The following is a 16980-nucleotide window of genomic DNA, read 5'->3' as shown; positions in this document are numbered from 1 at the left end:
AAATTCCTGAGATGAGGATATTATGAACGTAACTGTCCCTCGCAGTTCATTTTCTGGATCTCCCGTGTGTCTCTGTGGTTTCTTATTTATGTGGTAATGCGGCCACGCGCCACTGCGTCCGTTCTCTGCTATTTCTCTCACTTGATTATAGACGAGTCTCAGGGCTGCTATCAGCCCCCCTGGCTCCACCAGATTAAGAAATGGGAAAACAAGTTTGATGAGAGGTCTCTCTCTTTTTCTATCCTCCTCCTCTCTCTGTTTCTCTCTCTCTCTCTCCCTCCGATACATTTCTTTATCCATCATCCGTTCTCTCTCTTTTGGATTCCTCCCTCTCTATTCTTCTTTCCCTCCCTTCAACCCTCTCTGTGTCTCCTCTTGTCCCCTCCCTGTCGGTGCAGAGAAATGGTCCATTGTGAGAAACAGACTGTGTATGTCTGAGGCATTAGCTGTTGATGTAGTGGAACATTAGCTTGATGGATGATAAGGGACCAACTCTAACATCACTTGATTAGCATCCAGAGGATTGTGTATTTGTGTGTGTGTGTGTGTGTGTTCCGTAATGTGTTTTGTTGTTTAGAGTGAAGGAGAGTAGAGGCATACCATCTTTCACTTTTTCAATCATCCAAGCTTCTTCTTGGCTCAGCTGCACATATAGCCAAGGCCTTAGGGTGTGTTGTTATTTCCCTATAACAATACTGAATTGTGGAACTGTTTCCCTTGAAGAGAATGGAATTGACAACTCTCAACCTTGATGATGTGTGACTACCAACTGTTGAGTTAGGCTACTCTTTTAAAAAACATACTTTCAGGAGAGCAATTGATTTGACCAGCTCTGTTTAATGACAGTTATTCAAAAAAGAAAAGTGCCCAGTGCTTTCTAGTTAGGTCGGAACTTAATATGTTCCTTTCTGTCTCCCAGTAGCCTCAGGGGCAATAGTGAATCCCAGAGGCCAGACCTCTGAGAGGTTTATTAATATTCTGTTTAAGTTTCCCCATCTTCTCTAACACAACCTTGCTGACTTTGCCTTTCTGAGTTGGCCCAACCTCTTACTGTAACAAACGATGGAGCAGAATGGATGTTCCCTTCACTGGTGCTGGCATAATGTGCTGATGAAAAATGAAGTGGTCAGTTCAGACAGATTAGTCATCCATGTGAAGACCTCTGGAGAGAAGTGCTTGTACGTGTTTGTGTGCGTGTGTTTTTGAATGCACGATAAGCCTAATTTTTTCGCTGTGACTTGGAAACATTTTCCCTATCACAACAGAACATGATACCATTGCTACTTTACGGTCCTAGTTAAATTTATGTTAACAAGATAATTAATTAATTGCTGATACTTTCAGCGACACATTCACTAATTATCAGATTTAATTTGATGCCGGAGCAAAGGGCTTTCTCTTTGTTTTGTTTTTATTTGCGAACTGCCGCTCGTCACCTTGTTCACAGTCGGGTGATTGTGCTGAAGCCCGAGGGGTTTCCTGTCTTTCAACTGTGCATCCGACCTCTTCATCTGATTCCATTGTCTTGTGTTGGTGTTTACCTAAAACATGAGCAGCTAACTGACAGCACAATAGCAAACTGGCTGGCAAAGAATAGAAGCTTCAATCCACGTTGTCTTAATAGATCCCGAAAGACAGACAACATCTCGTCATTACGTATTTACTCATCTAAATTTCAATCAGATCATGAAGTAGTTCCTAGTTGTAGTTTTATAAAAAGGGGGCTTGTGTCTCACTGGTTTCAAGTGGAGCTCCCATACTGTGTTTTTTTTTGACTGACTTGCCACCTCTTTGTCTTTCCCTCCCTCCCTCCACCCCTAACACAACCAACGTTGTCCATGCAGTGAAGTGCACCATCCTGAACTTTCAGAGCCCCACCACTGGACTGTTCCCCATCAAGACCTGCTCCAGCTGCAAGGAGGCCAAGGTTCGGGACTCTCTCTACTGTGCTGCCAGCACCTGGGCCCTCGCTCTGGCTTACAGGTAACAACACACATGTTACACCTGCGCTTCTCTTACTGTTCTAGTCAAGTCATCCTTTGGAAAGGAGAAAAACAATGAAACCCCTCTGCATTCAAATTGAATCTTCCTTCTGAAAATCTCAAAAGTCTGACCCAAAATGTTGGGCCCCACAGTTCTAGAACCACTGTGTTCCACACCTTAACGTCAAGTGATGGAACCCTTCACACACCCTGAAAGGTTCTGTCCAAATACAGTCACCGTTCCTTACTTCCCCCCTCTCATGTCTCTCCTTCTCTTCCTACTCCTGTACTGACACATTCTGTAGGCCCGTTCTTCCTGGGAATGTAAAGCAGGTCACTTCTTCTTTTCTCATCTCATCTCTCCGTCCTTCACATTAAACACGGGCGGGGGCATTCTGGGTTCAAGGAGAGATCTTGAAAATCTCCAAATCGCCCTGCCTGGGGATCCACTTCCAAAGTGGACCTCACCCTTTCTTCCTAGACCTTGAAAGTAAGGGGTGTTTTTTTTTTTTTTCAACCACTAAAGCCACACAGTCATGCTTGTGGAGCGGTTTCCCAGGGGAAGAGAGCTGGACTAAAAATAGCACAAGTGAGATGACCAGCGGGGCCTGTTCATCAGTGACGGCCCCTTCCCATTAGCATTGTCACACAGATTTAATTAAGATGATTGCAATCGGACAGCTTCGGCCGAGGACATTACTTACTTATGCTTACCACGAGTATAGAGCCAGTGAGAGGGGAGAAACTGGGTGGCCGACTGGCTGGGAGGGCGGTACTGCAGGAGTTGGATGGATGGATGATCCAGGGGATGGATGATCCGGAGTATTGATGGGTGGATGAATTGATGGATGAAAGGCAGTTAAACCGGTGAGTGGATGGATAAGTGGGATGAGTGAGGTGCTCGGTTGGAGGGACGAAAGAAAGGAACGACGGAAGCAAAGTAGCCAGGGTACTGTAGCCAAGGTAACCACGGTGTTATGGTTTGACCAACTGGCTGGTGGACCCAAATGCATGACTCGAAACACAAGGTACGATTGCCGGATTTATTGAGAAGGATGGGTCTGAAACCGGCAGAGAGCTAGAGATGACGTACCGCAAGTCAGGAGCCGACAATAACACATCTAGTTGAAGCGTTGAACTGGTGATGAGTGACTGGAAAGCCGGGGTTGAAATACTGTGGTGCTGATGAGGGAATGAGCTGCAGAAGTGACCATTACACAGGAGGGATGGAGAATGTGGGCAGGAGTACCGGAGCCTGGAGCCAACACCTGAGGAAACGAGCAAGACAATAACCTGGCCCGGATCAGGCTGGGGACGCAACACAAGGCATTGCTAGAAAATATGTTTTGGGACAACATACTGTAAATGCTGTTGTTGTTGTTTTTCTTATCATTTCATCTTCTGGTGTCTAGAGGCTATCATAATAATGCTATTATAATTCATGGAAATGATGCACTGTCTGTTCATTATCCATAATGATAGAACCCTTTGAATAATTTTTCAAATACCTCTTTGATGGTACATCAGAGTGGACCTGCGGTGTCCTTGTGTATGCTCTCTGTTTGAATACGGTCATTAGTGAAGGATGCAGCTTCTACGTATGTCATTGAAGCCAATTCTGCTTAACTCAGTGTTCCACACACTGTAGATATCCAGGTATGCAGTACCACAGGCCCCGTGAACATTACAATAGTAGCAGTTGTAAGCATAATCCAAAAACAAGTGCATCACTAAAAGTAAAATAAATGTAATATCCATAGAATTGTTTCCACATAAATCATTCTCATTGCTGGTTTTGTTAATTTGAACTCTCACGGTCCTATCCCCTCCGTCGCTGTGTGCAGGCGTATCGATGACGACATGGGCAGAACCCACGAGCTGGAGCACTCTGCCATCAAGTGCATGAGAGGGATCCTCTACTGCTACATGAGACAAGCCGACAAGGTGAGTCTGGAAACTTCTCGAATCAGAACGATGAAGGTGAATGACAAACAGGAACGCTTCTAGAATCAAAACCACGGAGGAGAATTGATGTTCTAGCCTCTCTAACCTCTTGTATGAAGATCTGCCGGTACCAGGGACCTGGCTAGGTTGAATACATCATAAAAGGCCCCAGGGACATCTGGTGTGGTGTTTCTTGGAGCAGCCTTATGTGCTCAGCGTAATAAGGTTTTTCCTGATACTAGGATTGTAAACTGCCATGATGCTTCAATTCATCTAATTCTTTGTCCACTGAATAATGGCCCCTCTATCTCGCAATTACCAGTATGTAGACCACAGTAGAATTTAAATAAGACATTCATGCTATTGTAGTTCCAGAGCATCAACATTGTAGAACAATGAAAAAGTGTTCTTAAGCCGCTGTATTGGTATTTTACGCTGCAGCCTGTAATTGCAGATCTCGTTTGCCTTTGAAATTGTTCTGTTTCATTTACCCCTGACCTTGACGACCTAATTTAGAGGAAAGCTTTTCCGTGTCTTAATTATAATGCAGCGTTTATACAGTTAATTACACAGTGCAGCACTCATTAATGGCCTGTCTCTCCCGCTCCCGGAGAACATGGCGTTTTTAATGGACCTAAGGTAGAGGGGGACCGCGAGGCTAATACAGTAGCGCTCACTGTCTCCCTCAACTTAACCCCGGAGATGCAGCCTGAAAAGGAGACCAGATCACTTGAAGTAAACAGGAGCTCACAGTGACTGTGAGACCAGATGGGGCGATAGGGACTTGTTATAAAACCTGTGTACATTACGACGCAGCATCGCCGTTGGGTTTGTGACAGCCCTCGGACCTGGACGTGACTCTCGTATGGTCTGAGAGAGACCTAACAGCGCCTCGTCGCACGAGAGGCATTCCGCATCACCTCCATTACGTTCCAGAAGCCGTGTTGATCAGCAGCTGTGCATGTTCAAGTGTCATTGCTTCGCATTTTTGTTTGTACCGACACTGATTGGATTGCCCAGTGCGCTGGTAGAGCTGGGGAGTGAGGTTGAGGTGGCTCTCCAACCCTGTCGTGAGTGCTGTGCCTGGACTGGGTACATACTGTGTGTGGTCTGGGCCATCTCTCAGAGCAGACACATTGTTCAGCTGTGTCAGCTAGGGCTACCAAAGTGTACAGTAGATCTGGGACGGGGGTTGTGCCCCGTGACATGACTATAGAGAAAGGGACGGGGGAACGGGGGGGAGATGGAGAGATAAGGGGAAAGAGAGAGAGATGGGTGGAAAGATAAGGAATAAGAGAGCGGTAGAGAGAGTTGGGGAGGTGATGAAAGAAAAACATATTGAGAGGGAAAGGAGAGATGAATGATGAAATATGCTAAATGGGCCACCTTTTTATAACACTTGTGTTATAAATGAATGTGCCGGAAGGAGAATGGTATTAAGTGGTTGGATTGCGGTCAGTGAAGCCTCAAACATTGACACAGTTATTGGCGTGTGTGAACAAGGATCCTATGAGTCACATTAAACTCAACCTGCCATTGGTTGAGGGGGCCAGAGTGTGAGAGTCTGTACACCTGACTAGGTCTCCAACTGTTTATGACTGAAGGATTGTCTAATGCACCATATCTCAAGAAGACATGCCATTGTGTTTGACTGAAATATGCAGACATACCTGTGGCAGTTTTAAATGGGGTTGATGGTGTGTGTGTGTGCGTGTGTGCGTGCGCGTGTGCATGAGACACAGAGAGATCGAGAGCCCTGTGGAGTATCCATGCTCCATGCCAGTTTTCTCCTCACTTACCTTTGTAAGGAAAGGATTAATAATGAAACACCTGCCTGCTATGTGTTGAGGGGGTATACATCTTTCATGGGCTGATTCCCCTTTGTTTACCCTTACTTTCTCTTCAACACTACCTACCTACCTACAAACCATTCTACACTCAAAAATACACACACCTCTACCCCATGCTCCTTACTCCACCCCATGTATCCTTCTGTCTTTATACTGTCTCTTCCCTGTCTTCAATGTCTTTTTTATTGATTCAATGTCACCCTTCTGTCTACTTCCTATCCTAATTCCCCCCCCGTTTCCCCCCCCTGTTTCCCCCCCTGTTTCCTCCCCATTTCCTCGCCGTTTCCCCCCCTGTTTCCCCCCCTGTTCCCTCCCCGTTTCCCCCCCTGTTTCCTCCCTGTTTCTTCTTTCCCTCACGCTCACAGGTGGAGCAGTTCAAGCAGGATCCCAGCCCCTCCAAGTGCCTCCACTCAGTGTTCAACGTCCACACAGGAGACGAGGTCCACAGCTACTCTGACTACAGTCATCTCCAGGTGCCCCACACTCCCCCTGCCTGTCCTTCACTCTCTGCATTCATCCTCTGAAATGACCAGAGTCATTCTCTGGTCATTTCAGACCAGAGAGACCTCATAGAGGCTCCATCTGTACTGCACTCTCTCTTAGACATGGCCTGTATCTTCATGGCAATCCGATGATGAATTGTGTACAAAGAGCCTTCATGAATTCATCAATGCTATTGACAAACTCACAGTGTATATAGAAACCCATCAGTTATGTCTTGCCGATCAATAGTGAATATTTCCAAAGGCCACCCCATACTGGATGGTGCTCGGACATTCTCTTATAGGTTCTCCCCTACCAGCTTATGTGTGTTACCTCTCTCTGTGTCTCTCTGTGTGTCTCACTCAGTCACTCACCCACTCTCTCTCTCTCTCTCACTCACCCACTCTCTCTCTCTCTCTCTCTCTCTCTCTCTCTCTCTCTCTCTCTCTCTCTCTCTCTCTCTCTCTCTCTCTCTCTCTCTCTCTCTCTCTCTCTCTCTCTCTCTCACTCACCCACTCTCTCTCTCTCTCTCTCTCTTTCTCTCTCTCTCTCTCTCTCTCTCTCTCTCAGATTGATGCTGTGTCTCTGTTCCTGCTCTATATGGTTGAGATGATCTGCTCTGGACTTCAGATCATCTACAACACTGACGAGGTAGGCACAGCTTCCATCACCCAGTGACCTTTCACTCCTCACTCAGGAATCCGGCCACTGCAACACCGATACACTGTCGTCTAGTCGTGCCAGCTTTAAAAAAGGGCTATTGGGAGCACTTGAACTAAATTCATTCAGACATTTACTTTATAGTCTGTTCATTAAAAGCTTTACTCACAGGCGCGCTGCGTGTGTGTGCGCGCGATGTGTTTATGTGTGTAAAATTGTTGCCTTTGCATGGGAAAGCTTTTGTTTATACAGAGTTGTTGGGCTTATCTTCAAACGTGGAGCTGTTTTATTACATTACGCCACAGCGCAATTACAGTCCACACTCACTTTGTTTGCATAAATGAGACCCCCCCCCTCCCCCAATAGCATTACCCCTTCTCTCCCAAAGGCAAACACATTGGGGATGTAGCTGTTATGGGTCCAGTCCTATTTGGGTTGCAGACTTCATTTGCATGTTTAAACAGTGCTTATTGGCACTGTGTAACACTATTATCCTGCATGAACGGGAAACAGGCAAGCGTACGCTCCGCCTGTATTAATCACCATCAAAACAAACAGGAGCGAAATCAAAGTGGATTCAATTAGTGCTATTGCTCAGTTCAAACTGGCCCCAAACTCTGTTCAATTCATTTTAAAATGCAATTTTATGTTTTGACAGTGTTCATCTAATGCTTTTTGCAAAATGGATGGTTGAAAGTGAATACCTGATTCATTTCCCCAGAAATGTACAGTGTATTTCGCTCTGAAATACATTATGTAATGAAAAGAGGCAGTTTTTTTCCGTCCGGAATGTGCGTTTGTGTGTGTTAGTGTGTGTATCTTAATGTGTGCATGCAAGTGTGTGGGCATGAGGGAAGATAGACAGGGGCAGTGAGACAAGTGTGGAGGAAGATGAGAGCTGCATTGCTGCTAGGCAGTAACATTCATTAAGATACTATTAAGATACTACACAGCTGTGTGCACATTAAGCTCTTCATTGGGAAAGAAGAGACAGAGTTGTTGCAGGCTCTGTACTTCCTGGACTTTCTGGCTCGCATGAACCTACTTTAGGGCCTTCTCTCTCTTTGTGGTTTCAGACCTCGTTTGTCACATGATATACCCTCTCGTCTCAATTCTGCCTCTCTTAAGGACTCTTTATTGGCATGGTTTTGACAATTCTACTTTTCATTTTCATATGCAGTCGTCTAATACGGTTGCCATGGAAGTTATTCACGTCTGTCTTAAACAAATGAAAGAGCAGACATGTAAAAACTTGTGTTTATGTGTTCAGAGAGTGCAGTGTTAACGCGTGGTTTATAAAGTTCTGTCAAGACCCTCACATATTGATTCAAGGATTTCTTGCAATGGAAATATGGCAGGATTTCCCTTTAGCTGAGTGGTTCTATTTGGGGAAAACTCCCTGCCTTGGAGCAGCTAGCATAGCACTCATACATACAATAACAAGGCTGGGAGCGTTGGATACAAATCCTCTGTTGGACAGAGAATCAAATCAAACTTAGTGTATTGCGCTTTTTGGAAGCAAAGTCAAAGTCTTCACAGAGAGCCGCAGCTCAGCATTGATAACCAATCTAAACCCCCCAAAAAACAAGGAAAAAAAAAACGATTAACCCAGAGAGAAAGATGGAATAAGGAGCAGTTCAGTGAGGGATCCCCTCCTCCAGAGAAGGTCGAGGACACAGAAAGATGCAGACGATAGCTGGAGACCAACGGATTAAAATAAAGTTCACAAATCGAGTCACACACGAGCTGCCTTGCAGAGCATTACCACGTTGTGTACTAACAGAATGCAGAATACATGATGGAGGAGTTGTGGATTGTGGAGGGTGTGCTGGTACGTAGCGATGCATGACGTGTGTGAATGTGTATCGGGGGCCGTGAATGCCTACAGTATTTATGTCCCTGAAAGTATAAAGTCCTAGACCTTCAGTCAACACACCTGCAGTGATTGTGAGTGACGTCAGCTGATGACAGGACACGCAGCCCGAGTGCCATGCCAGAACTAGCTAAGCCCATTACTATGTGTCAAGATATGTCTGTCTAAATGGATTTGCTAAATTATTTATTTAAAACTGCCCCCGTTTGTGTGTGTGTGTTTGTGTGTGTGTGTTTGTGTGTGTGTGTTTAGGTGTCTTTCATCCAGAACCTGGTGTTTTGTGTGGAGCGGGCTTACAGGATGCCTGACTTTGGGATGTGGGAGAGGGGCAGCAAGTACAACAATGGGAGCACAGAGCTGCACTCCAGGTTAGGATGATGTCTCTCTCTCCTTCCTTCTCTTCATGGTTCCTTCTCCATCTCTCTCCCTCTCGCATACACACACTCTGTTTGGCGTGCCAGTGCAGAGCTTGTCACTTGTACAGACCGTTCCGTTGTTTCTTCTTCAATATCTTGATAATGATTTTCCATTTCCTCTAAACCTTATCTTAAGAAAATGTTGTTTTCCCTGAAGTAACCAGGACTGCTGTCAGAGATCCACCCAGACCGTCGACATCAGTGATACAATTAGAGTAAACATGTTGCACATCTGTACAGCAAAATGAAATGATTTACCTCATATTATGCACTTCTGGGGTCAGGCATAGCTCAGAAGCCATGACCTCGTAATATTGTGTTCTGATTAAGAATGATAAAAAATACTATGCATATTACATGAGTACTGTTAAAGAATGATTGTGTGGGAAGGGTTCATGCTTAACGTCATATTTGTATTGATATAAATGCAGAATCATGCAGATCTATGCACACTAGCATTGAGGAAACAGATGTGACATAAACTTCATGCGCCTTAATGTTGATAGTTGGTAGTTTTGACTTAATGTGGCTTGGTGTCAGATGGAAGGCGGGTATACACTGTGGACAAACAAGCCCTGGGAAATGTAAAATGGCTGCCATTATGAAACAGTACTCGGTTTCCTTATGGTGTTGCATTTATGCAACAGAATTTTGCGGAACACCATTGTTTTTCTCATTTGAAACTGGAGACACACACATTTGCAACAACAGCTTCTCGTTTTTGACCTATTTGCATCAACCTCAGGATTGTTTCTATTTCATCATTCTCTTTCTTACTGTTTCCACATCTGTTTCTTCCCCCAAGCACAGAGGCTGACAGCTTGTAGTACTATGTCCAGGCAGACGTACTCTGAAAATCAATAGGCCTTCACAGAACTCCATGTAGTCTGATTGAGATCATTCCTGTGTATTGTGCAGGAGTGGTAGCTAGTGGTGGTTGGAAGCTTTTCAGAATCCCCCCCCCCTTCAGTCATCAATCACATGGTTTCAAACTGGTTTTGATATTAGCATTATCTTGCCTCCGTGACCAGGATTCCCACACAGTGAGCTGCAGTACCAAGAAGAGTAGGAGAACCATAATGGAATAGATGCATGCAGAGAACACAGCCCTCCCAGTGAGAAAGGAATTCTGGTGGCCTCAATAGAAAGCTATTATATAGACTGAAACCTCTCATTCTGGAGAGGTCTGATGGATGCTCTCAGCAGCTCCTGCATTACAGGTCTTATATATCTGGTCAAATGCATCATACATGTGTTGTCTGCAACCATGAAGGTCATAAAACTACTGCTTTAAATATTTATTATACGTTATGTGTGACATGCCATATTCTTTTATATGAACAGTTTTGAGCCGTTGGTGAAATAATGACAATTTCAGCGGGCTCGTTTCTCAGGTTGTGCTGACATTTTTATTTAAATGGTGTCTCTAACTGATCCTGGGGTATGACCATCATATACTTCTCATATTGGTCTCTTTTATGTCTCTTTCAGTTCTGTGGGAATGGCCAAAGCTGCACTGGAAGCCATCAATGGATTTAACCTCTTTGGAAACCAGGTAGATATCAACCTTTCTTAACAGGACATTCTGTATCTGTCTGCACCATCCTAAACAACGTTTATTAAATAAAGAAAAAGAAAGTTTTCTGAATTGATTAAAAACCCTAACCCTCTCCTACCCAGGACAAAAGCCCAAGAACTGTTAAGTTTTGCACTTATGAAGTTCTTCTACAAAAGAGTACTTGGTCCTCCAGTATGCATTGTGAGACTTGATTTGTATTAAAATATGTAATGTGCTATTGCAACAGAATTCTTCAGCTGGTAATGGCTGCTGCAGATCCTTACTTTAATGACTGCTAAAGATATAGAGTGCACCAGTAGGTACTGCAATCCAGATGACTTGATGTTGTGATCAGTATGGTGTCGCTATGGTTTCTATTTGAGTGCCTTCATCAGTCTCTTGATTGAGTTTGGTTGTGTCGTTTCTGAGGACGTGACATGCATTAGCCTCCCTGGTAGTTTTCTGGAGATCCCATTTCACAGATTTCTTGCTTCAATCTGGAATCCACCATTAGCAGGATTCATTTGTTTTCGTTTGGATGCCGGGGGATGAAAAGCCAGGAGGGAACATTCATTACGTCTGCTAATGGATTGGAAAAGTGAAGACTTCCACTTAGGTGTTTTTTTCTCCCGCCAACACGATGGTTTCTCTCCGTTCATCTGCATGACAAGATACTTTTCCAAAAATGATACCACCACACAAGATAAAAGCCTAGACTTACAAACAAGCCCAGTCTGAGTATGTGTGTATCCATGCTATTATTATGAGTCGTGGAGAATTCTGCTGGCAGTGAATACTGGCTACTGTATATGTTGAACATCCCTGCCCCTGGCTGTGGATGTGGTAGGGAGTTGCTTTCAGTATATGAGGAGCTTGCTTGTTGTGGAGTAGTTTTGTTGCTGCTGTGTTTTTAGGTGTCTCATATTAGCGTGTGTGTCTGGGGCTGCCCTGTGTCTCTCAGTGGAAATGGGAGAGCTGTGAACCGTCACCCAGGTTATTAATGATCTGTATCGGCCCTGATTTCCCCTCAGACTCTGCCTCCCAAGACAGGCCTCTATCTATACCCGTGCACTTGATTTAACCCCCTCTGTCAGCACTGCGTGAGCGTGGCTCCTCTGACTCACGGCTGAGTCTGTTCTAGAAGATCCTCCAAGTTGGAGTAGTTGCCGTATCCAGCCTGGTTGTCAGATGAGCTCACAGGTCCCTGTGAGGGCCGCCCTGCTGTCACAATCACTCTCATACCACAAGCCACTGCAGTAGGCAGTAACACACAGGGAGGACTGTTGATCCAACCTCCAAAGGCTGAAAGCTGTGGGTAGGCCTCGTTGAGATGTGGACCTGGTCTGTTCATCCATAATACATGGCACATGCATTAGAAAGAGCTTAGGGTGTCAGAGTTAAAATCAGCCTTCCTGTTAGTCTTGTTGACAGATTGAAGCCGCAGGTCTGTTCATCTAACGGTACCAGTCTCATCAGTTTCCCTAAATGACTTTGGGAAAACTGATATCTTCTGTGAGGGGGCAGTGGGCAGGTGTGTGTGTGTGTCGGAGAGAAGTAAAGACAGAAAACATTAGCTGGGGGGCATGTGTGTTAGATGTTTGTGTTAAAGAGTGGGCTGGTGTGTGTGTGTGAGGGAAGTGCGTTGGTGTGTGAGTTGTGTGTTTGCGTGTGTAGGAGTGAGAGCGAGAGATAAATTGGATGGGCCGCATGTGTGACAGAGAGTGCCTGGCTGTGTGTGTGTGTGTGTGTGAGAGAGAGAGTACGTGAGAGACAGAATGGCGAGTGCGTTGTGGATGGATAGAGAGACAAGCTAACCGATAATAGCCTGTGTCGTTGTGATTGGATGACTCTTCATGGCTGAAGTCCTCCCACACTGTGCTCAGAAACCCACCAGCAGTGGTTTTTAGGCTGCTACCTAGAATACCAGCCTGGATGTGGCCTGATGTTTGGGTTGTGTAAGAGCTGGCGGGGTCCCTCTGTGTTTACTGTTTCTGTGGAAGCAGTTTGATCTGTGGAGGTGTGAGGGTGCAGGCTTTTAGAGAGCGCACATCTCTGGTTTTCAGAGTGCTCCGACTATTTAAACATGATCAAAGGATCAGAGGATGATAGAGATGGGTGGTAGTTTTTCCCGTGTATGTGGTATGTTAAGTGCGGATAAGTGTGTGTGATTGTGTGCGTGCGTGTGCGTGCGTGTGTGTGTATGTGTGTCCTATATGTGTTTGGGGACGTCATGGGTGTTTTGCATTTTGCGTCCTGTAGTGGCAGGGTATGGAGATGGCACAGACAGCTGGCGTGTGACAGGCCAGGATCATGCCACGCTGGGCGCTGCCAGGAGCTTTCAACAATGCCAGGCTGGGCCTGGCACCAGTCATGAGGCTCAGCAGCAATACAAACACACACACATACATACATACACTGACAGACAGACACACCCAGACAGACACACCCAGACAGACACACCCAGACAGACACACCCAGACAGACTCACCCAGACAGACACACCCAGACAGACACACCCAGACAGACACACCCAGACAGACTCACCCAGACAGACACACCCAGACAGACACACCCAGACAGACACACCCAGACAGACACACCCAGACAGACACACCCAGACAGACACACCCAGACAGACACACCCAGACAGACACACCCAGACAGACACACCCAGACAGACACACCCAGACAGACACACGCAGACAGACACACCCAGACAGACACACCCAGACAGACACACCCAGACAGACACACCCAGACAGACACACCCAGACAGACACACCCAGACAGACACACCCAGACAGACACACCCAGACAGACACACCCAGACAGACACACCCAGACAGACACACCCAGACAGACACACCCAGACAGACACACCCAGACAGACACACCCAGACAGACACACCCAGACAGACACACCCAGACAGACACACCCAGACAGACACACCCAGACAGACACACCCAGACAGACACACCCAGACAGACACACCCAGACAGACACACCCAGACAGACACACCCAGACAGACACACGCAGACAGACACACCCAGACAGACCAGGCTTTTAAGCCACAATCAGAAGTCCATCCAGAAGGTTCTAAGGATGCGTGTCTCCTGCAGGGCTGTTCCTGGTCTGTGATCTTTGTGGACCTGGATGCCCACAACAGGAACAGACAGACCCTGTGTTCCCTGCTCCCACGAGAGTCCAGGTCCCACGTGAGTCTACACACACACGCACACACACACCTGCCGAACCTTTTGTTCAACACACACAGTTTTAAAGAGTGCAAAAGACAAATTGCTGCTTGTCAATAGTGTATGAGTTTTGAGTTGAGTCATTTAGTGTAAGTGTCGTTCAGAAAACCAGACTGTAATGGTAGTGAGAGGTGGGGATGGGGGAAAGTTGGAAGAGGTGGGGGGGGGGGGGGGGGGGGAACTTGGCACCTGTCAACGATGTCGAAGTCTCAGTAGTCGAATATGTTATTGACTGTCAACCGTTTGAATGAAAAGTGAAGTGTCCATTAGAGCTGTGAGTGGTTCTCTTAATCACTTAATCAACTCTACAGCCCCTGCCTCGCTCCCTTCGCCTCTCCTGTGCTCACTCTTTCCAGAAGTTCATAGAATTCCTACGTCCCCCTCTGTAACAACATTTCAAACAGACAAAGACACGATGTAAAGCCATATGTGTGCAGCATCACATCCACGTCCTCTCCACATCCCTCCCCCTGACCCCTGACCCCTGCCAGAACACAGACGCAGCCCTCCTGCCCTGCATCAGCTACCCGGCCTTCGCCGTGGACGACGACGCCCTATACAGCCAGACGCTGGACAAGGTGGTCCGCAAGCTGCGGGGCAAGTACGGCTTCAAGCGCTTCCTGCGCGACGGCTACCGCACCTCCAACGAGGACAAGAACCGGAGGTACTACAAACCAGCTGAGATGAAGGTAGGACGTCTCCCCTCCCAGACCCGTCCTGTCCTGGTGTCTGTCCTCCCCTCCTTTACTGGTCTGACTGGTATGAGCCCGCTAGTCACTCGAATGGCACGGTACAGTGGCTTAGTAGCTTAGCTCTGGGCATTAGACGGCATCTAAACACCTGGTACTTGAACCCTGATTGAGCCAAGGCGAATAGGACGTCCCTGTTCATTGGAGAATCTGTCTGATCCGTCTGAACATGTCTGAACATGTCGGTTATGACTTCCAGGGCCAGGCAGGTACCTGGCATGTAACCCCCAGACTCCCTCACCCCATCTGTGTCGGGTGCATTTAGAGACGAGGCAAGGGATGTGATTGGTCTATGGTTCCGAAAGGCAGCCTAGGTGGATTATGGGTAGGATGAGTTTGACACACGTCCTCGTTCCTCTGCCTGAACTATTGCCCTTCCTCCTCCTAATCCCCCCTCCTTGCATCGAGAGGAGTGTGACATTAGAAGGTCCCCCACCCTTCATCTCATCCCCTCCGAAGGCTTATTCACTTTCAGAGAGACGCGAAGCAGGGTACAGCTACTTAACACAGGGCAAACCACAGCATTAGTCTGCTCATTCAGATTGACCCCCCAGAATTAATGAGCTGGGAGAGACAGAGGGAGGGGTTGGAGAGGGGAAAGAAACAAGGAGAGAGGAGGGGGGGGGGGGGCAAGAGAAAGAGAAGAGATGGGGATACAGAGAGGGACAGAGAGCAAGTAGAGCGCTGTACTGTAGAAGGAATGAAAGATGGGGTGAGTGGAATAACACAGGCAGAGAGGACTCGATGAGGGATGGACATAGAGGTGGAGGGGCGAAGAAGTGGGGCTGGAGAGCGAGGAGGGTGCATGCAGTGGTACTGGATGTAGAGAAGGAAAGGGAGATGAAGAGGGTTGTTTTAGAGGGCACCGTCAGGTAACGTAGAGAGATAAGCCGAGACGCTCACTTAAACATTCATCATCCGAAAAATGTAGCTGCTACATCCGCCGTTCAAATTTAGCTCCTCTCTAGTAAGAGCTATGAAGGCGTGGGAGCTTCAACTGATGAATAATTCCTGGTCTTTTCGACATTCAGCGAGCCGTGTTACATTGCTTAGAATTACACGTGCAGTTGCGTAACATCCCCCTGCTGCCTTCCGACATGTTTTTGTCAAAATAGACTACATTTAAAGATACGTTTATCATGGCTTCCACACACAAATTCAAGCCCAGTTAGCTGTCCCCAGTCCTTAAGTACAACACTGTGAGGCTAGTATAGATGCCTGATCCAGGACCAGCAGACAGGAACGCTAGTCCTTCTCCATCCGTCATGCTGTACCCAGCAACAATAGACAGACACAGTTCCACACGAGAGTATTGATTTCGGGTTCACACCGTTTAGGAACATAGTTCTTGACATATTTTTCCTCTTTTTTTTTTCTATACCCGTTAAAGACAGACAGACAGAGAGAGAGAGAGAGCAAGCTGGCGTATGATGACCAGTTTTACCAATCTATGGGGCAGCTGAGGCATAGGTCTCCTGGGATCACTCTCTCTCTCTCTCTCTCTCTCTCTCTCTCTCTCTCTCTCTCTCTCTCTCTCTCTCTCTCTCTCTCTGTGTGTCTCTCTCTTTGTATCTCTTTCTCTCTCTGTGTCTCTCTCTCTGTGTCTCTCTCTCTCTGTCTCTCTTTCTCCACCTCAACACCTCTCAAGAACAACATTTTGGGCCTTATCTCCACTGGGGCAGACCATAAGCCTGTGCACTTTCACACTCCATAAACAATGCTAGTCCTCCACACACACACACACACACACACACACACACACACAGACAGACACAGGCTGCGCTAACAGACTTACAGTACATGATTATCTGCATTTACTCTACACTGGGTTTGATAGTGAAGCAATCACTTGTATGAAACCTTGATGAAGTACAGTGAAACATATGAACAGATAAAAATAATGATACATACTGATGCTGACTGCTGAATGATATGAAAGCTGTGATTAGGGGTCTGATAACCCTGACTTTCCGCCATATAAACCCCTAACTGCAGCTCAGGGAGAGATGGTGTGACCATTCCAATTAACTGCCTTTATTTCATTAAACTGTAATCTCTCTCCTATCTCTCATTGCCATGGAGATTATGGATGACAGAGATGGGGGGGGGGGACAGAGATAGCTAGATCTTAATTACATTTTCAGGAGGGTTTAGAGAGAGCCATTATTATACGCCCAGCTTGGAGAGACTAACACAGTATGGCCTCAGG

At 46.5% G+C, this 16980-nt stretch overlaps 1 protein-coding gene across 3 annotated transcripts in view; it reads left to right on the top strand.

Moving 5' to 3' along the window:
- The window catches only part of phkb (phosphorylase kinase, beta), a 43135-nt gene that overhangs the window by 2704 nt on the left and 23451 nt on the right, over positions 1-16980 (top strand). For all 3 annotated transcript variants that reach the window (XM_067248594.1, XM_067248595.1, XM_067248596.1), the window contains 8 exons: positions 1845-1983; positions 3827-3926; positions 6142-6249; positions 6830-6910; positions 9045-9160; positions 10700-10763; positions 13888-13983; positions 14514-14711. In XM_067248594.1, the coding sequence (XP_067104695.1) occupies positions 1845-1983; positions 3827-3926; positions 6142-6249; positions 6830-6910; positions 9045-9160; positions 10700-10763; positions 13888-13983; positions 14514-14711 (902 nt within the window). The remainder of the gene's footprint in view (positions 1-1844; positions 1984-3826; positions 3927-6141; positions 6250-6829; positions 6911-9044; positions 9161-10699; positions 10764-13887; positions 13984-14513; positions 14712-16980) is intronic.

This window comes from Osmerus mordax, chromosome 13, assembly GCF_038355195.1.
Source record: "Osmerus mordax isolate fOsmMor3 chromosome 13, fOsmMor3.pri, whole genome shotgun sequence".
In the NCBI taxonomy this organism is placed as follows: domain Eukaryota; kingdom Metazoa; phylum Chordata; class Actinopteri; order Osmeriformes; family Osmeridae; genus Osmerus; species Osmerus mordax.
Note: the sequence above shows the minus strand (reverse complement) of the source record. Positions and strands in the feature narration are given on the sequence as shown.